The sequence below is a fragment of the Numenius arquata genome, chromosome 6 (genome assembly GCF_964106895.1).
Source record: "Numenius arquata chromosome 6, bNumArq3.hap1.1, whole genome shotgun sequence".
NCBI lineage: Eukaryota > Metazoa > Chordata > Aves > Charadriiformes > Scolopacidae > Numenius > Numenius arquata.
In genome coordinates, this window is record NC_133581.1 from 40440352 (window position 1) to 40462240 (window position 21889).

Below are 21889 nucleotides of genomic sequence, written 5' to 3' on the forward strand. Positions count from 1 at the left end.
GGACAGATGCATGTGTGCTCAAGATGTGCTTAACACTGAGTGTCTTTGTCTTGTGAAGATGCCTGTTACACTCAAGAAAACGTGACGGCGACAATGTGGCAATGTCCTGGTTTGAGGTAAAACAGAACCAATTTTCTTTTCAGTAATTTTACTTTTCAGTTTTTTTTCTTCTAACTGAACTGTACTTTCTGAAACTAACAGCCTTTTTTTCAGACAGTGTCTGCTTCTAACAGATAATGCCTAATGTTTACAGTTAATACTTTTCTCACTGCAAATGCATATACGCCTGGCTGTTATTTTATGAAATAGAGTCATCTCCATATACTGTTCAAGAAATGAGCATTTTGAGCTCAACATTGTTTTTGACTTCTTGCAGAAGAAGAAAAAGGAGAAGCAAACAGAACATTCCCCATGGTGTGTTCTTATCTTAGGGCAAAGTAATTTCTATTACATCCATCTCTAATGACATCCAACTGTTGCCAGGGTTTAATTTTCAAAGGCTTTAGACCTTTGCCATTTCCAATAGCTACAAAAATTCATTCTGTGCTACCAATCAGTTCCTCTTGCAGTTCTTCATATTTCAGCATAGCCAACAAAAAGTTAGAATCTATAACTATGTCAGGCAGGCTGTTCCATCACAGGGTAGGTTTGAAATACTACAGCGGGCCAACTGTAGTCCCGGTTCTACCCTGGTAATGGACAGGAAGAAAACTGAAAGGGATTCACAAATCTCCACTCCTTATACTGGCACATATAAACTCAAAGAGGCACATGGTGCTGCTGTGACCTTGGGAGAAGCAGTAAAGATTCTGAGCATGTGTGTTCGAGATGCACGTGCACTTCCAGTGGGATCTACACTGATGTATCCTCAAAGAAGAACAAAGCTTGTGTGGGGAGAAAAGTCCAGTCAGGAGGAAAGGAAAAAACACTCCACAGAGGACTGACAGAAGCTTTTCTTTCTCTCTTTCTTTCTCTCTCTCTCTCACACACACTCTCTCTCCCCCCTAAAAATTTATTCTACTATCTAGCAGAGCATGCATTTAATATCATATGCAAAACAAAAAACACAAAGCAAAATAAAATCAAGGATCAAAGGAAGCAACAGAAACAACATCCAGAGAAAGGAAGAAATGACAATTCTAGTTGTTTCCTCTATGCCCACAAGATCTTCTATTTGGAAGAAAAAAAAAAATCACTAATTTTTTCTTATTTTTGTGAATTATAACAAGAGCCACTTTTCCATTTTATTTTCATACTAAATTCTACAGATGATTTCTCAAATTTTAAAACAAGACGGATTAAATATAATGCAGAAGGTTGCCCTCTGCACCTACAATAGTCAAACACTGTTATTTTTAAGGTTGACTGCTCATGCTGTCAGGGTGTGTTCACAGCATGGTGCGTTACAGCAGTTTAGATTACAATTCATCACTTTTTCTGTCCCTTAACACACTGCCTACCATTTATTTTGTGCTTAGACAATTCAGACCAGAAACAAGAAACTGAATCCTGTATCAGTGTTTTTCTTCAGTTGATTATAGATTTCCTGATGATTTTAATTTCAGTGTATTTTTACATACATATATATACTTATATATGCGTGTGTGTTTATGTGTAACTATACATATGGTTTTTTACCCCCCAACACGATATCCCTCGACCTTGTTGATACTTTGGGAAGAGGAAACACGTATACAGGCGTGCTGCAAAAAGCTTCATGCTCACAGTCTTCTCGTAAGATTTCCCTCATACCTGACTGTGCATAAATTTCAGGTTGATTCCCTCCAGTGTGACCTGAAGAAGACCTCCTTCGCCAGTTTTCATGTCCTGCACAGGGAACTCACCACCCAACTCAGGACCTGTGTTATGTTAATAACAACAACAACAACAAAAATCAAAGTAAAACAAACAAACAAAAATATCCAGAGAGAGAAAAAGAAAGAACAGAAAGCAGTCAGGCAAGTCAGGATATGTGGAAGGGAAATATAAAACAATGAAAACATAACTTCCATTTGACGTGCATAATGAGAGGACACTAATAAGAACAGCAGGGAGCATTTCAGCAGAGACCACTCACTAATGACAGCCTCCTGAGAACCACCAGACTTTTAAGTGTCATAACAAATTTCATCCTGGTTACGTGAAGGGACATCGATATCAGCTCAGTCTGTATTTATTGTGGTTTATATTGGGGTTTTGTTTGTTTGTTTTAAATGCCCTATTTCATTTCTGCATGGTAAGACACTGCAATCACATAATACCACTTACAGCAGAGTCAGTTAAGCAAACACAAACCAGGCTTTCACTTGTGAGCTTGTTTTTGTATGACATTGTCATCTGTTAATGTTCTCTATTAAATTGTCATTGTTATAACCATGTTGACTTTTTCATTGCTGAAAGCATAAACAATCTAGGCATTTTCATCTAGTTTCTTTTGCATCATTCAGTTCAGCAAGAAAATGCTTTCTTATAATGATTTTTTAAAAAATTACATTTGTGCAGAACCACTGAACCCTGGAAAATGGCTTTCAAACACACTTGTAATACTACGTTATTGACCAATTCTTAAAATAGCTTTCAAAGACACTTTTGCCTCCTCTACACTCAGTGAAAGTCCAGTCCTTCCTCAAATTGAAGTCCCCCTCCTCAAATCAAACTGGACTAATGGTAGGAAAAAGAAAATGGTGGCCTTTCCAAGCTCCAACAGCTAACTGAGGGCTGAACACTCAGGATGCCAGATATAAATGCAAGTCATTTTCTCAGTCATGCTGATGACAGATATGACTATAAAATGTAGATCCTTCAGATTCGGCATTAAGACACACCTAAAATAGGCTTGTACCTCAAAGAATGGCTCCCAGAGTTCTAGAATCCACTTGGAAAAAAAAAAAGAAATAGTTGCAACAAAAACCAAACTTGAAAACACAAAACCACAGTGATGTTACCTTGAACCTGCAAACAGACTTCAGCCAGGGAGATACAACCATCTTATGAAGGTATAAGGTATAAAGTAAGCCACTTTCATGTTTGTTACCCAGATACATAGAGCACCTGATGCTCTGGGGACTGAGAAAAATGGAAAATTGCCTTCCCAAGTACTCAATCTCCCAAAACTGCAAATCCACTTTTCTAGGGTTTGGGTTTTTTTTGTTTGTTTTTTTGTTTTTTGTTTTGTTTTTTGGGGTTTTTTTGACTCAACAGGAAAAAAAATGTGGTGTTTGCCAAGAAAAGTTTCACCAGTATTATTATACTACCCCGTCCCAGATGCAAAACTAAGAAGAATGTCTACACTGGAGAAGATATACTGATACATGGACACTGGGTTAACTGCACCTTTTGACTTGCACCAGTTATTTTCCAGTGTAGAAAAGGTTTGTGCACTGAAAGCCTACAGAAACCTGCAGGTTCATCACTGTAGATTCACTAACACAAACAAGCCTATTTATTAGCCTCCATTGTCAACACAAAGCAGACAAAATAGTTGTATGTCTCAATCAGGAATATAAGGAGTAGGTAGCCAACCATGAAGAGAAAGCGAAGCTGAACTTTCACGGTCTTTTCTAGTTATCATTTTACTGGCAGCTGGTCCTCCTTACGTGTAACTCTTCTCTATACAGGTGTTTTGGTTTTGTTTGTATTTAGAGTGAGGTATATGGGAGCAAGCCAATGCCACCACTAAGTCTGCGACATACACACGGATGACGTACAAAGCTACCCTAAGATTTCCAAGTAAAAGATTATGTTCAAAGAAGTGATTAATGACAAAAAAAACCCAAAACTGTTGATTGCAGATTAAACAATAAACATTCCCAACAAGCAAAATCTTGTACCTGGTTTAATGCTTTGCTGTCTTGCTGCTGCTCGCTCCATACTGTCTTTTACACAGTAGTATAATTCTCGACACTAACATAAAAAGAGTAATACAGTGTTATTTTTCCAAATCATTAAGGGAAAAGAACAGCAAGATTCTAAGATTCTACAAAAAGAACAAGTCCCATGTGGTGCATAACAACAAAAAGCCTATAAAAGTTCAACCACAGCTAATTACTAGTTGGTATCTATATTTATTTTTCAAGGTGACAGCGAAACTATTTCGTATCATTTCCTAGCACAAGCTACTGAAGAGTTCATGGCTTGGCACCTGCTCATGAGCGATCTAATCAAGCTTACTCCGTTTCCTAGTGTAGAAAAAGCCTCAAAACAATATCACAGTCTCTCTCCTTTTGGCTTCCAGCAATCAGTGTTACTGGTCATACTTATATGATCTATCAATTTCCTTATGCCATATTCTTCTATTCATCTTCCTCCAACTGCCCTCTCTAGAATCAAATAATAGCTAAGCCATAATCTCAGAGCAGAACTTAAGAAAATTTTCTTATCAGAAGCCCAAGATACACGTCATTAATTTTTCAAGTGACTTCTGTAGCACACTGCTTTTGTCCTCCTTCCATTTGTATTCACACCTGCATTGTGATGTCCTGGTCTGTATAAAATAAATTTTTTGAAGCAGATATCTAATCCTTTTATATATCTCAAAGATAATAACCTTTCAGTATATTACTTGGCATTTACAAATCTTTAGCTCTTGTTTGCTGGCCATTGTGTAGGAATTACTGGAGTTCTAAGAGCTACTGGAGTTCTCCTAATAGGTTTAAGCTATTTCTTTAGATTTGCAATTAATCATAAAGATAAGAAAAGGGCTTTCATATTAGTGGAGAATGTAGGCATATATGAAATAAGTATCAAACATGGGCCAATGGAGAAAATTTTTTATCTATTTGGTCAGTTTGGCGTTGTCATCAATTAACTCAATTATTAAGACATAGTTTTATTTAGCTTTTCTCCCATGAATCTACCACAATATTTTTACTACCTTTATAAGCCTGCAAGCTCACACCATATTTAGTTATACTGATGCTTTCCTCCTCCTAACTGAAAAAACAAGTAAAAACTACACATCTAATTTCTTAAATTATATCTAGCTGTACTGTTGTCTTCTGGTAAATGACAATGCATAATGCCAGCTTCAGATGTCAGTGCTGTTACGCAACTATTGCAATTCAGTAACAAGAGCTGGAAAGAGAATGCTATTTTTTGATTAAACATGGAATACGACACACCAAGCATTTGTTTGTTCTATGCAGTTTTCCCTCAGTAATGTGTGCATTAAAAAAAAAGGCATACCTTCTTCGTGTAGAACTTGTTCAGTTGTGTCTCCTGACCATTCCTCCGCCAGAGGCACAGCACTTTTGTTTTGGGACAGTAAGTCATGTTGATGAGTTTCTCATACCACCAACGTTCATACACAGTTCCAATGTTGCTTCTCAGCACAATGCAATCATCACATACCTGGGAGCACACAATATTATGTAAGATTTCCAATATTACTTACTGAATGCTATCCATTGCATTAATAGTAATAATTCTTGTCTCTACCTCCATGAAAAATATGTCTCCTGTTGTGTCTGTCCCAGCATGTACTACAAAAGTCTGCTTCTTGATGTGGCGGCTGCCGCTGGGTCTCACAGGGAGTTCCCGTCCATTCTAGAGAGAAAAAAAAAAAAAGCCATCATTAATGAACTTTGAAACCAATTTCTCCTGATCTATAGAAAAAAGTCCTTTAGGTGACACTAGAAGCATTTTCAACAAATGAATGAAAAAAGTATTTTTAATACAACTGACTGGAGGCAATTTTGGACAAAGCCGTAAGCAAGACACTCTAGAAAGTTTAGTTTCAACAAGCGTGACTGAGTTATCACAGCACACAACACCACTCACGCTGGTACCACACTCAGTATGGGGTAGCAAGGGGTCTGGGTTCCAGTAACATCGCAGTAAACTGGTCTGTTTTTTCTCAGTTAATTATAACTGTGTACTTTCTGTGCATAAAACTAAGTTCCAAATGTAAAAATGCTTTGAAAAATTAGCTTCCGAAGGGCCTAACTTGCATCCAACCTGGTGACGGCTGTGTTAAAAGCTGGCTGGTTTTCACTTAAGTGTTAACGTATATTCTTAATGAGCATTACAGGATGTAAGGGCTATTCTGCACAGCAGCTGATAGTGGAAACAGTTTGTATAGAAACTGATTGCTACAGGTCTCAGAGTGACCTGGAAACCCATGGAAAACTAAATTTTTTTTACAACCAGAGCAAGAATAAAGGTTCCCACCCACAAAAGCGATATTAAGGAAACATTTGGGTTGCAGAGAACTGTGGTACTGAAGCGTCATGTTTATACGCATTTGTATTGCGGTTCTAATTTATCATACTGTAACGTTATGCAGCTATCAACAGGGTCATACAATCACAGTCTTTATTCTATATGTGTGAAGGCAGTATTTAATAATTCAATTTCATTATTTTTAATATATTTTTACATTAGTGTTGCAGAGCACTTATAGAAGACTTTTCAGGTAATTTTTTTCCTCCGCTGTAGCTCCCACAAATATATCATTCATCCCTGTTTTACTTACCAGATTGGCAAGCTTGTCTAGAACATCATTTATTTGCTGGCTGTGCACCAATCCAATATGTGATTTTCCCATTAGACGACGCACCTTTTTCCTGATATCATTCTTGTTCACCTAGAAAGCAGACATAAAGACAGATACTTGCTCTTCTTTATTCACAGGCAGCGACTCTTATCTCCCAAAAATCAACATATCTTGGTTGCCGTTGCTAAGGCAGCAAAACAACCGAGCTCCAGCTCAGTCACGCTCGGGCCTCTTCAGCCCAGCAGTAGAAGCAGAAGTTGCACATACGCTGCTTTTCCCAGCTACTGGGCAAGTGATACCGTGCACAACAGATTTCCTGCCCGCTCTTGCACACCAGAGCGGCAATTCTGCTACCCTCCACTTCCAACTACTGACATCAAAAGCCTCAGTTCTCCGTGGTGCCACTTATGCGATGGGTCTCATCTGCCAGGCTAGCTTCTCCACCTCGTCCTCTGCAAAGCGTTCATTTAGTCAACTGTGGAGTCCTCAACACAAGAAATATTAACACAAAGGTGTGATATCTTTCAGAATTCTCACCCTGATACTGATACTAAGGTCTGCAAGACAGTACACTCAAACTTGAGTGCTGACTTCAAGCTACATCAGACATTCTTTTTCCTTAATGCTATGGAGCATAACAAAACAAACTCAACCTGCTTTCTTCCTTTGGCAAGAATTCTTTGCACTTGTAAGAAGACATCTTTCAAGAATTTTTTTAGGTAAAAATTACTAGGCTCTGCTATCCCAAAACTAAAAATAAATTAAAATACCAAGGAGGTTTATGCTTCCTTTGATATCTCAGAAGAATTCACCTCGCCAGCAAAAGAAGGCCTTCCGACCTAGCAGTTTCTACCAGAAGCTGCCCTAAGATGAGATACCTTGTTACAGTCTTTAGTTTCTTAAAGCCTTCACTCTAACTGCTTGAAAAACTTATATACGCAAATAATATATACCAAATTCTAGATTCACCACCTTTTATCCCAAAACTGATAATCAGGGGGTGGGGGGAAAGCAACCACAACAATAACAAAAGAACCCAACACCCTACAACCCTTCTTTTCCTCAGCTCTTCATGCCATTCTCACTCTTTAGCATCTCTGAAGATGCACTGAAAGAAGCAGTATTTTTATCACAACTCTCAGATCCTCTCTATTCCCTTTTTATCTATAACCCATGGGCTCAGAGCAATACCATTTCCAAAGGCATAATATCCTATTTGTGTCCCTATCCCTTTCTACCAGAAAACTGTTTCCTTGGGGATCTGGTGATTTCCACCACACCAAAGACACTTGTTCCCTTTGGGACTAACTCTATCAGCACCTCTCATGAGACAGCCTTTTGAAACCAACACTATTTGCTTTCCTCATCTGCATCCTTTACTGACAGTTACTGCACTGGTTATTATTAAGTCAAGTACTGCAGGGATGCAAGTCCTAATGGCCAAATGCCACGGTCATCTTCTGAAATAAACTCATTCCAAATATACTCAAATTCCATCTTAAAACTTACCCACACATTTCATTTGTATTAGGAAAAATCAATACCTTCTTTCTCTCTCCCCACTTCCTTACTGTCGAGCTGCTACGCTGGACAGCATAGTGCATCAAATCTGCTACAGGTAGAACCATGCACCTAAGCTGGTTCTAAACACGACAAAAATTTTATAAGATTGATTTTATAGTGACTTTGAGGAAGGATTTGGATTATCTAAGAAATTAGTCAGACTAAAAGAAAGATATTGCTAGTAGCCACCTACAGCATTAAGGTGCATACGCACAGCCCACTGAATGAGATAAAAAGGGTTGCTTGAGAGTAACGGCAAATTTCACATGGAGTTATTGATACACATATTCAAAATCTGCCCACGTTCTCCTTTTACCTGTGACTTCTCTAAGAAGATTTGGAATCTGCAGCTGCGAGGAAATCAGATTAAAAGATGGTCTCTACTTAATTTATAACCCATACTCTTGATAATAAGAATGTCCTCTAAAGGTACTAGTAGGGCTACAAAAAATTATATTTTAAAATGGCAATGTCTATGCATACCCATGGCACAGAACTGCGTAAACTCAGACAACATACTCAAAGAATTTCTAGGTACTGAAGCAATTTTTTCATTAAGATCAGGAGATGTTTTGTAGCACTTTTATACTTCACTGTTCTGAGCTCTGTGAACAGAGACGTGTGGTTTCAAGACAACACAAAGAAAACATATTGCTTAAATCTGAGCAGCGATCTATTTAAAAGAAAAAGAAGTCACCTTTATCATAAGCATAAAAGCAATCATATTATGCAGCAGTGTAGCCAGCAAGCGGTCCTCATCATCTTCCAAACGCTTTCGATCGTGTTCTCCCAGGGAGAGATACCTGCAAGAAGAGCTACATCTGAAGCAGACTCACAGATATTCTTCATCCAATTCACTGTATTTGTAAAGCGTATGGCAAATAAAACCTCCAAAAACACTAAGCCAAATGAGCATTTTCCAGTAAAACACTATGACCGCTAATTAAACATTGTGATTAATTATTAACCAGTTGAAGTAAATAACATCTGCTCAATGGGAAAGTTCTCAGTGGTCTGCTGGGCTTATCCATTTCCTCTTTTCTGCAGCCGCAGCTCCATGACAATTACGATGGCCAGATGAGGAACATACAGCTCCGTGCAAGAGCCACCCGCCTTCAGAGCTTAAATGCATCTGCGAGGCAGAAGTAAACTGATGAAGGAAGCACACGGGCACTCTCTTTTCCCAGTAAGGTAGGTAGTTTGCGGAAAAAGAAACAGTTTTCAAACTAGCACCCCACAAACTAGTTCTTATTTTGCCTCCCAGATCCCCTGTTACAGGACAGCATGGGAGCAGGTGGTGCAGCTGCAGGTGGGAAACAGAGCGCAGCGTGAGCAGGTATTACTAGAGCTGAGGAAAAGGGAAAAAAGGCAAGCAGGTAGCGAAGACTGACATCTTAGAAGTAGTCTAGCTTTAAGCAACCGCACAGATATTTTTAGAGAGTGGTTCCCTCGTGTTTTGTTTGTTTATTTCTTTTAACTACAAACTGTAAAGTAAAAACACGTACAAGTGACTTCGCATTTTGAGAAGGCTCAAAATGCAGTTTCTGAAGACATTTAATTCTTTCATGTTATGTCAACACACTGCTATCTTCCTTTATTTCAGAATATAGTCATCTTGCCACAGAAATCTCTTGCTTTACTTCTGATCCAGTCTATTCCATCTACTCGTACTGTGATTATGCTTACATTACTCATTTCTCTGGAAATATCACCTCTCCACAAGAGTTAAAAAAAAATATGTCACAAATGAAGATAGTATTTCAGTATGAGGGGATACTGGCCAGCACAGAGACAAAAGGCTCACTTTGGAACAGTCAGGTATAGTAATGAGGTTTACAAAGCGACAGTAGCATATTCAGCAGAATTAAAATTAGAATATTTTTATTATTATTATATTTTTTATTATTTTTTAATTTTTTTTTTTTTTTTTTTTTTTTTTTTACTATTTCAGTTCCAGGTGAAACAATGAGGAGGAAAGAGGTCTGCTAAAGAACTTTACCTGTCAATCATCTCCTGAGGTCCCTGGTCCATCCCCATTCCTTCTCTCTCTAACATCACAGCATCCAAAAAAGCGTCTTCCCAGAACTGCATCTGGTCCCACAAAGTTGAGCGCTCTTTGCCTATGCAATGTATAAAAAAAGCGAGCATTTATTCCATTTACTCCACTCAAATACTTTAAGATTAATTCCTGTTCCTTCCCACTCCTTGACAATACCATAAGCCAACACACAATTAATCCATATTAAAAAAAAAAATAATAAAAAAAGGTTACTTTTAAACCACAAGCAATATCACAACTGAAGAAAAGTGTAAAAGAGAAGACGAGTCGTATCTGTCGTTCTAATTCACAGCATCATCTTTTCAAACCCTTACACAAAAGTACCTCTCCTCTCTATTCTTTAAGGAGTGTATCTTCTTCCATATACTGCTAACACTGCCCGAAAGAGACAGGAATATCTCACACAAACACAGATCATGGCAAACACACAGAGAAGTGGAAAGATAAGATTATTACTCATAGAGAAGGTTTCCATTGCAGCATCCTCTAACTGGTCCCAGACAGATCCTTTATCCCTACCTGCACCATTCCAAGCAGGTAGGAACGATAAATGGAAAGGATGGAAAACAGAGGAAAAGAGAGCTCTTGATTAACAGCAAGTCCAGATGAAATACATTTCAAAAAAGCCAATATACTCCTAATTCAAGGATACACTCGAAGGCCATTGGCATTCTGAGTTAAGTAGCCCTCTGTTCAATGACTTCAGCTGAAGGACCTTCTTTGAAGGTCAGTGATACATTTTAGCCTTCCATGCATAGCTAAGTTCCTTCTCCCCTTTTTCCAACAGTTTAACTAATTAATATTCAAGAACAGCAAGAGACTTGGACAAACTACATTTTATGCAAACTACACCACTCACACCCCTCTTCTCGTATTCCACCTCCCCGCCAAATCTTTGGCTTCGCTCTGAATGGCCTGATGCTCCCTCCTATTCTACCAATATGGACAAGAGTAAGCAGTTAAAAGCAGTCTCCGGGAAGGTAAAAATGCCAGTCTGCCCCAGACAAGACTCCACCTGAACTTCAGTCTAAAAGATCCCCTCCCTGCAAAAAAAAAAAAAAAAAAAAAAAAAAAGAGTTTACCCAAAAGTCCTTCATAGAGATAGACACGTTGGCTCCCATCCTCTGGCCCTCTCCCTGGAGTACTGCCTTTGCTGTCCTTCACACCCTGCTTCAGGTTGTGAGACTTTGCCTGAAAAGAATACAAGAGGTGTCAGACAAATTAAGTTAACACTCTACCCTGCAAGGCTGGTTCTTGCAGTCCACTGTCGTGCTTAACAGACACAGTTTGCAAGCTATACTTCATAGATGCCACAAATGTTCACAAAACAAATAAATTACTCTGTTCAAAGAGCAAGGTAATAAATTTCTAAGTCCAGAGCGAGAAAAAGGAAAAACAAAGAGAGACAAATAGAGAAATCAAAACACAGAGGAAACAAAATGCTTCCCTGAAGGAAAACTGAGACAAAACAAAAAATGCAAATCCCAGACTAAAGAAAAGAACAGTAAAACCTCTTCCGTCATCCCCCATATTTCATGCTTATGCAATAAATTTGCCGAAAATCTAATAGTAAATATTTCCCACTGTTTAGGAAACAGCTGAACAGCACTGTCATAGTACAGATTGTGAGGAACGGAGGAAGAAATACACAGACTTCTCAGGACTACACAGAAAATGAATATTCCCAGAGTAAGATTACCTGAGCTCTCTCACATTCAGACTTTACAGGTTTTTCTTTCATTTACCGTGCGAGATGTGAACCTACTATTCTCAAAGAACCAAACATTGCATAGGAAATGAAGAAAGGTATGTGGATCCATACAAAATTACATCTTTAATATTTTAATATTGTAAGTCCTTGCTGATTAACCCTCAGAACAGAATCAAGAGATCCTCTTCCACACGCACACACATTGAACTGCACAAGACTTAATTTAAAAAAAAAATAAAAAAGGAAAGTCTGCAATGTCCTTACAAAGATAGAGCTAGTAGCAGAGTTTGTCTCAATTTCACTGTCTGACACAGTGCCTCTGGATCCTGTCAAATTGCCACCATTTTCCACACTTGGGCCATCACCAGCATTGCTACTCAAGTCACTGTCTGCTCCTAATGTCTCTCCGGAGCTGTTACTAACCTGTGGAGAAAAATAAAGCAGTCACCTTCGATAGACAAAGACACCGTGAAAAGTTGTAAAATGTTTTTTCTTAAGGCACAAAAAAAGAAGCAGCACAACTGAAGGCCACATTTGCCTTCTCTCCTTCAGTAACATTATCTTTTCATCAAATCCTACTCTGTAGGAAAAGATGAAGACAGACTCAAAAAGCCCTTCAGAAAAACGACAGAACTGTTCAGGTTGGAAGGGATCTGTTAAGATCCTCTACAGATAAGCCCCTCTGCTCAAGCAGGGTCAGGTAGAGCACGTTGCTGAAGACCACGTCCAGTCAGGTTTTTAAAATCTCCACAAACAGAGAATCCACAACCTCTCTGGGCAAACTCTCTGGAAAGCATTTGACCACCCGCAAACTAAAAAAGTGTTTTCTTATGTTCAGATGGAATTTGCTGTGCTTTAATTTCTTGCATTGATTGTCTCTTGTCCTGCCAGTGGGTACTACTGAGAAGAGCCAGGCTCCCTTGCCCTCATTCCCTCCCATCAGGTATTTATGCCCGTTGATAAGATCCCATCCTGAGCCTTCTCTTCTCCAGGCTGAAGAGCCCCAGCTCTCCTCTCACAAAAGATGCTCCAGTCCCTTAACCGTCTTTGTAGCCCTGAGCCAGACTCACTCTAATAAGTCCTTACCCTTCTCTTACTGGGGAGCCCAGAACTGGACACAATACTCCAGATGCAACCTCACCGGTGCTGAGTAAAGCTGAAGGACCACCTCCCTCCACCTGCTGACAATACTCTTCCTAATACAACCCAGAACACCGCTAGTCTTTCTGCCATGAGGGTGCAGCGCCGGCTCACAGCTTGCTGTCCACCAGGACCCCAAGGACCTTCCCAACAAAGCTGCTTTCCAGCTAATTGGCCCCCAGCATGTACTGGTGTCTGGGGTTATTCCTCCCCAGATGTAGGACCTGGCATTTTCCCCGTGTTGAACTTCATAGATTCCTCTCTGCCCAGTTCTCTAGTCTGTTTAGGTCCCTCTGAATGGTAGGGCAACCATCTTGTGTGTTGGTCACTTCTCCCAGTTTTTTATCATCTGTGAACTCGCTCTGTACCGTCATCCAGGTCATCAGTGAAGATGCTGAACAGTACTGGCCCCAGTACTGACCCCGGGGGTACACCACTAGTCACTTGTCTCCAGCTGGACTTTGTGCCACTGATCACAACCCTTTGGGCCCAGTTGTTCAGCCAGTTTTCAGTCCACCTCACTAATTCATACTTTGTCAGCTTGTTTATGTTACAGGAGACAGTGTCAAAAGCTTTACAGAAGTTGAGGTAAACAACATCTGCTTCTGTCCCCTCATCCACTAAGCTAGCCATCTCATTGTAGAAGGCTACCATGCTGGTTAAGCATGCTTGCTCCTTCGTAAATCCATGATGACTAGTTCCATTCACCCTCTTGTCCTTCACGTGCTTGGGAACGCTCTCCAGGAAGATTTTCTACATCATCTCTCCCAAGGACTGAGGCTGGTCAGCCTGTAGCTACCTAGATCTCCCTTCTTGAAGGTAAGAGTGGTATTTGCTGTCTTCCAGTCTTCAGGAACCTCTCCTAATCAAGAGAGGCCTTGTTCAGAGACAATCGAGAGAGGCCTTGCAATGGCATCAACCAGCTCCCTCAGTACTTGTGGCTGCAACCCTGCAGGAACCATGGATTTACGTATATCCAGTTTGTTGAAGTGCTCCCTAGCCTGGTCATCCTCCACAAGGGTAAGTCATTCTTATTCCAGACTTTTCCTCTGGTCTCAGGGGCCTGGGATTCCTGAGGCCATTTTTACAGGTAAAGACGAGGCAAAGAATGCCCCAAGTACCTCAGTTTTTCCCATCCACCAGCTCCCCTGCCCCATTCAACGGCAGGCCCACTTTTGCCCTAGTCCTTTCTCTTGCAGAATCCTCCCCTGTTTCCATTCACAATCCTTGCCAGATTCAACTCCGGGTCCATATTGGCTTTCCTAACCCTAGCCATGCAACATGAGACAGCAAACGTATACTCCTCCTTACAAGAGGCTTCCACCTCTTGTGTACTTCTTTTTTATGTCTGAGTTCAGTTGGGAACTCTCTGCTCATCCAGGCAAAGGCCTCCTGCTGCCTTTGCTTGGTTTCCTACTTGTCGGGATGGACCTTTCTTGAGCCTGGAGGAATATCAACTAGCTTTTCTAGACCCTTCTGTCTGGGGGGGCATCCCAGAGAATACAATTTCTGGGTCCATTAGAGAAAGACAGAGTATTATTCCTGTTACAGGATGCGAAAAAATCATGGAAAGCTAGATATTCACAGGTATGCAGCAGTTTAGAGAGAAGAAAAACAGCAACAACAAAAAGGAAAGTTCCTTGGTTTTTATCCCTGAAATATACCATGTGGTAGAGAAGGTACATTCTTTTTTTTACTGAATGCATTCCTGCTACATTTTCCCTGTAGGCCCTATAGTTGATTGGAAAGCAAGCAGACGTTTTGATATGATTCAAGTGCTTTAAGCTAACACATCAGAAAGTTTGTTCTTGTTTTTAGCGCATCAAACGATACGCCTTTTTTGCTCTCGGGTTACATTTTTAAATTTCTATTCTTTATAGATGGTTTATACACAACTAAGGCATATTTATAAAATTATTGCAATACACCAGTTCCATAAATACACCAATATATAGGAATACATAACAGCAATGAGCACCATATATGAAGGAGGCAATCTGCTAATAAAGCACTGTGTATGTTCTATCAGATACACGTGCTTGCCACCCACTCAGAGCTCACAGACATACATCACGCATGCGTGACAGTATGCAGCCAAACCACACAAAATGTAGGCACAAAACACCCTCCCCCACTTCAGCAAGCAGCGAGTCGCATCAAGATTTCACTTTGGACATATCCTACCACTGTGCTGACTTCAGAATCCTGGCTTGTACTTCGGACCATAACCGCTGGTCCTCCGCTGGGAACAGAGTCAAAATCACTCTTCTGCAATCAAAACATATAAAGGACAGGAAGAAAAGCCACGTTAGTTTTTATCGTAAGGAGAGAACACCACTTCCCATTCCCCTTTGGGGTCTTGGATCACACACCTTATGCCTCCATGATTTATTAACCAGCCAAATAGAAACTACCACCTGGACGTCAAAAAGATCATGGGGTCCCACAATTGAGGAATTCCCAAAGATCAGTCCCCTACAGGAAGGGGGTAGGAAATTTTACTGAACGAGCCTTTCAAGAGTGCTCAAACCCTAGAATTCATCCCACAATTACGTAGTGAATAAAAGAATCCTCTCTCTTTCCACATAAATAAAGCAAGCATAGGAGCCACTGACCTGAGAACCTGAAGCCAAACTGAGGCCACTGTCTGCACTGATTTGGGATTTTTTCTCATCCGTTTCTCCCAAATCAAAGTGTTTCACACCTTCTGGCCCTGAACAAAGGAAAAAGTAAATCATTACTGTACCAAGAAAAAACAGTATGTCCGAAAGCAGATGACAGACTGAAAGCAGGAACAGTACCAAGAAAACAAATTGCTTTCTCATTCTTTTAACTTTTTTTATTCCTTGGTACTGTAAACAACAAGGCCAGCAGGACACATCTGCCACTCTTCAAACCTGAGTTTGAATTTCAAATACTCCAAAGGCATAGTCCAGGAGTAACTATCACTAAACAGTACCTTTGTTAGCCATTCAAGAGAGAAAAGAGGACAGACAAAGGTCAAGTAGCTTCCAGTTACAGTAACACATGCAGAGCAGTTGCCATTCAACTCCAGGAAGCCACCTCCTTTATTCTTGGTAAAATAAAGGATACTTATTTACTTAAAGTTGGAATCCTTTTTCGAACAGCTAATTTGCTCGCAGTCTTGGACTGAGTTTGTTAGGTTGCCTGCAGCAACTATCTAGGCAAAAATCAGGCAACACGTGACAAGAACATAAACAGCAACAATTGCTGTTAACCAGTAAGAATTTCAAGGAAGAAGCTTGTACGATGCTGGACTTCACAACATTCCCCAATTACATTAACAAATGGCTCTCCAGAGTTGGCAATCACACAGGTCAGTAGTGAGAGAGGGAATCAGCAAGCCTTAGGTCATGCATTCGTTAACCCGCTGATCCAAAAACAAAAGGGGGGGGGGGGAAATGGATAAAGAACTTTATGTTCAATTTCCCATGCAGTTCTAGAATTGTATCATGTATTGTCCTCTGATGGGATGGCAGAAGGAAAAGAGAATGATGGAGAGGTAGAGCCTGAAAAGAAGTCTGGATAAGCATTGAACGAGGTAAATAACGAGGCAAGAATGTGTTGTAGATTGTACACAAAATGTCACTACTCTCAGAAAGGGGAAGAGACTGAATGCAACACTTCTGCCATATCCATATCTGCCAACTATTCAGTAACAGGAAGACATGATCAGCAGCTGGAATATTTGTATTATATACCCATGACTATGTCCAGTATCTCTGAGCAAACGGTGCCACTATCTCTTATAACCACTGATCACAACAACCTGGGAATTATGAACATGTTTGTATTATATGTAATATTAGAGAGGGTAAGACAGCGAAAAGGAAAGAAAAGGGGAAGGGAGGAGAGAGAGAGAGAAGGATAATATACAAAGATTTGTGGGAGTGAGTTTGAGATGGTATGTAAACTCATGAATAGCAAAGCCGTAAGCGGGCTGTGCAGACCACGCTAGCTTACTGCTCAACCACCAATTCTCCATGTGAAGTGTCTTACAGAAAGTGTTCTTCATTTGTTATAGTATTCCGTCTCTAAATCCATATGCTTTAGTTACTGTAAATCAAATCATCAAAGATTCTAACAAAGAGAAAGTATAAACAAAAAGAAAGAAAACAAAAAATATCCTAAGAATTTGGAATCTTATTTTCCACTGAAATATACATTGCTCACTTCTAGAGGTCTAGTTCCACTTATTCAAATAGCCACCATTTCTAGCTCTGAATAACAATGCAGCAAAAAGTTTTATATCTCATTACTACAACAAGAATACTAAACTTCAGCTGTGTGATTTAAGCAATTTAAGAGTTTACTGTACCAACATGTAATTCAGATATATTTGACTCTTAAAGCAATCTGACTTCTAAAGCAACTGAAACTGACTGAAGCAGTTCAGGTATTTGACAGCTGTGGGCAATACTGGTAATTGAGTTTAAGGAGCACGATAACCACAATCACATTGTCGTCACTATCAATTTACAGGTGCTTACAAACCTCCTCTTCCCTTCTTTATGGAGTTATACGTCTAATACACATAAAACACTAAAACCTCCATTTATTCCTCCCAATGTAGGCACCTACCCGAATGGCTCCGCTTGGGAGAGCAGGTGTGTGCTTGTGCTTTGTGCGTCTCACACACGCTCCCGCCTCAGCGGAAAGCAATTCAGATCTTAAATGCAGTAAGCTGTACTACAGAGGTGCCCGGTTTGCCCCATTCTCTCTGAACTAACCCCAGATCCTCACTTGCACTTAACTGAGGAGCCTAAAACTAATGTAGCAAATCCAAGCCCAGTCAGAATGGGGTCAGTCAGGAATTTTCACCCTTTCACCTTAGCTACTAACCCCGCCCCCAACCTTCAGTCTGTAAAAGCATCAACTCTGCAAAGTAGAAACTACAGTTATGGTTAGGAAATATCCACCACATCATATTTGTTATAAACTAGCTATTATCCTTATGTCATACGTCCCTATTTACAACAGTGATAACCAAAAGAGCAAAACTTTGTACTATACCTGCAAATAATATATATAAAATATCATATTTCAATAGATGTTAAGATTTGTGTAGATTTAGACTCTGCAAACAGCCTCAGACTATTTCACTCCTCCTTTAACATGGGATATAAAAAGCAAAATCAGGTTGACTCCTTATTATGAGGCTATTCTCTATCAGCCATCACTAAATACAATTCTTCACATACACCTTCTCTCTCCCCCTCAAAATATTTCTTGTTGCAGACCGACTATGGTCATAAACCATTCATGGTTGATGCCAGGTAACAAAATTTGCCATCCCACAGCTTGAAAGAACAGAGAATTCTTCATTCCAGTAACATTCAACCAATCCAGTCACATCAAAGACTTGTTAAACAACACTGTCTTTAACTTTTAAGAAAGGAGATGGAATATCCTAAAAACCTTCCACATATATATGATACAGTGAGGATGCAGAATATCTGCTTCCCCTTCTTTGAAGAGGGCAGCATTCAAGGGAGGAAAAAAAAAGAAAAGAAAAAAAAAAAAAAAAGAGACATTTGAACACAATTTCCCCAAGGCAAACTGATCTGTTTGGTCTCCTCTATAATGCAGGCTTTCTTGATAGACCTTTGTTTTTGTGAGCATAAAAACTGTGTGCCATAGATGCAAGCTCACCCTGCACCTGGGGAGTTGGCAGTTATGGGGAGGCTGGAGGAGTCAGTTTCTACATTTTTTTTATTTCCTTACTCGTTTTTTCCAAAGATTTTTGCTTTTTCACTTCCTGGTGCTTGTTCCACAATTCTACCCAAGATGCATTGAAAGCAGGAGAGAAAGAGAAAGAGTCAGCGGCTGGTCAGACAGGTGAAAACGGGGAAAAAAAGTTTGAAATAAAAACCCCACCCCATCATCTCAAAAAAAAAAAAAAAAAAAGCAGAAATGTATGACAACTTCTGAGTGAAAGGTTAATTAACACCATTTTGCAAGAAATCAATGTTAGGAATCGAGCACTACGTCATCTCTCATTTACAGAATTCAAATGTTAGAGATGACTTCATACAGTGAACCAACTACGGCAAAACCAGCTATTATGAACACATATAATGCAGTTGATCACCTTTCCTGAGGAAGGTCTTTAAGACTGTCAGATATTTATTCCTCCAAAACGTAGGCAATCACAGAAGCTCTAATTAACAGAAACATTTTAATGTCTCTAGTTTATATCATTGAAAGGAAAAGGCACAAAACCAGCAGCAGCAATTCCAAGAAAATTAAAACCGTAGGTTAACACAATATTTAACCAATATTGTATTTTAAAAATTATCACAAAGTTTACAAGCATAAATACTTATATTTGACCTGACAGCATTCTCAATAAATGCTTAGCTCTACCTATCAACCAGTCCTACATGCAAAAAAAAGCGTAACTTCTCTGCACTCACTTGTTCCTATCAAGGTATAAAGAATGGAAAATAGGGAAAAAGAATTAAAATGAGCAAGATATCTGCCATGCTTAATGCCAACTTCTAAAATTCAAATTAGGTCATGGCACTCCAATCAAGCCAAGGAATTCCATAATAGAATACAAAGCAGAGGAAAGGAAAAGAGTCTAAAGTCTGCGTGTACTCTTTTCATTTGAAGCTTGGCCTTGCGACAAAATAGGTATGAGGCACTTGCGTTTTTCTATCGCGCATGTTCCTCAACCCTCTAAATGCGGTCATCTTTTCTGCTTAGGAATATCATATCCTTCCAGGTGCTGGCCTGTCGGCTGACAGGCTGAACTCACTGAATGCTGGGCACTGTCCTCTCTCACTACCACGGTTACAGCAGGGGATGCTACAGAGGAAGACACTCTTAGAAAAGCGGTAAAGGCAAAGGCAAGGAAAGAGAAGTACAATGTTCTATTGTTCTTCAAGAAAACTTGCTGAGCAACTAAAAGACCAACTGAAGTGTGTCAGAAACCCATCCCACCCTGCAAATGGCAGAAATTAGCGCAAGACAGGCTCTAAAAAAGTTCTATTTAGCAAAATGTCTACTGAAAAAATAAAATAAAATAAAAAGGATAGTGTTATGATTGTAGAGAAAGGCTCCAAAGCATTATCATTAAACGTATCAGGAGCAAGGCAAATGTAGCAAGGGAGAAAAAGCTGGAAAGACAGCTGTTAGCCAAATGATTTCTCTATCTGCTTCACGATTGATGGATGTTCCTTCAACTTTCATAAGTACACAGACGGATAGGATAAAATTGCTTATGGATCCAAACAGCATCCTATAGGCTTATCTGGCTGAGCACACACTGACACAGATAACAACCTCTTTAAAATGTAGCAAACTTGTTTGTTAAAGGGCTTTGAAAACATCTGGCTTCCTAAGTGCTCAGTCTACATGGCTTTAATTTAAAACCACCGGGCTGAAAGCCACAATACCTGCCATTAAATTACTTTTAGCTGACTTGCCTGTTAATTCAGGGTAGAGTGTATCTTAGCACATTAAAAACAGCCTAGATTTTAGCCTCAACTACTCTGTCAAAGAGGAGAAGGAAAACCTCAAATAAACTCAGGAGGCATAAAACACTACGCCTCTGACTTTGTTACGTGAGCCTGAACTAAACAGGACAGCAGGTCCAGAACGGATCTGATGCAGACAAAGTAGGTAGCACAATCTTCCTGGTTCAAAAAACTGTCACAATAAAGTGATCAGCACTAAACAATTATTTTAAAATTAGTAATGGGAACTTCAGTAGGTACTGACATTTTCATTAACCTTTACTGCAAGTATGCAATAAAACCACACTAACCACTAACGTAAAGGAGGAAACTATTAACTATCAACTTTAAAGCCACTAGTGTCCTAACAAAAAGGCCAACACTACTGGTGATGACCACAGACCCCTGAAGACAAGAACCCAAAAAGTAAGCAAGTAATTGGTGATCTTTTTAGGAAACAAAGTATCAGAAGCATCATTTTCATAATGAATTTCCTAGTTAAGCAATTAGGTATGAAAGCACAGCAAAGATCAATCCTCAACTGATAAAAACCCATCACTCTTCACCTCAGAAATAAGAATTTTTAATACCAACAGCCTTCCCTGTTACAAGGGAACATCCTACATACTTCAGAGACACACAAGAAACCATCAACTTTCTGAAAAGTGAACAAGAAAAGGGGGTCAAGCAGGAACACGTCCACCCTGAACTCTGGAAAACTGTGTGAACCTCCTGGCCGTTGTTCCTGTACCGCAATAAACCTGCACACCTTCAGCTGCCTCTAGATCTCAGAGAGGCAGTTTAATCACCACACTAAGTATGGCTATTGCAAACAGTGCCATACAGCATTTTACTCCATCATGCTGATGACTTTTTATTCTAGTATTTCCTCTTGTAAGTAGGTCAAAAGGTTAGCACCCCAATTTGTATTTTGTCCACACAATACCAGCCCATCCATTGAGAGTTTTATTTACGTATCTGCAAACTGAGGCTGTAGGAGCCTTCCAAACTTCATAGAATCAAGGAACTGCTGAGGTTCAAAGGGACCTCGGCAGATCATCTAGTCAAACCTCCCTGCTCAAAGCAAGGTCAACTAGAGAAGGCCCGTGTCCAGTCAGGTGTTTGCTGTCTCCATGGATGGAGAATCCACAACCTTTCCAGGCAACATGCTCCTGTGTTGGATCACTTTCACATAAAAACATTTTTTCTCATGTTTAAATAGAATTATTTACAAATACTTTGCCATTTCAGCAACTTTGGTAAACGTTTACCAAATACTTCTTCCCTAAAGAAGTTAGTTTGAATGAGAAAGTCTGCATTTCACTACACAAGGAATTTCAGCCTAGCCCTGACTTAACTCTGGTCCTGTATATCCAAAGCACTATCTTATACTGAGGCTTCCATAACAGAACATAAAGGAACTACAACAGCTGAGCAGCTTT

At 39.7% G+C, this 21889-nt stretch overlaps 1 protein-coding gene across 35 annotated transcripts in view; it reads right to left on the minus strand.

The window, feature by feature from the left end:
* The window catches only part of MADD (MAP kinase activating death domain), a 60299-nt gene that overhangs the window by 12057 nt on the left and 26353 nt on the right, over positions 1-21889 (minus strand). For 9 of the 35 annotated variants that reach the window (XM_074149884.1, XM_074149883.1, XM_074149876.1 and 6 more), the window contains 13 exons: positions 18712-18765; positions 15582-15679; positions 15163-15234; positions 12091-12249; positions 11198-11306; positions 10572-10634; positions 10056-10176; positions 8754-8859; positions 6473-6583; positions 5437-5544; positions 5185-5349; positions 3831-3903; positions 1753-1859 (listed from right to left, as the gene is read on the minus strand). In XM_074149884.1, coding sequence (XP_074005985.1) covers positions 1753-1859; positions 3831-3903; positions 5185-5349; positions 5437-5544; positions 6473-6583; positions 8754-8859; positions 10056-10176; positions 10572-10634; positions 11198-11306; positions 12091-12249; positions 15163-15234; positions 15582-15679; positions 18712-18765 — 1346 coding nt within the window. Of the gene's footprint in view, positions 1-1752; positions 1860-3830; positions 3904-5184; positions 5350-5436; positions 5545-6472; positions 6584-8753; positions 8860-10055; positions 10177-10571; positions 10635-11197; positions 11307-12090; positions 12250-15150; positions 15235-15581; positions 15680-18711; positions 18766-21889 lie in introns of all 35 variants that reach the window. The other 26 variants (XM_074149885.1, XM_074149888.1, XM_074149882.1 and 23 more) reach the window with 9 other exon arrangements.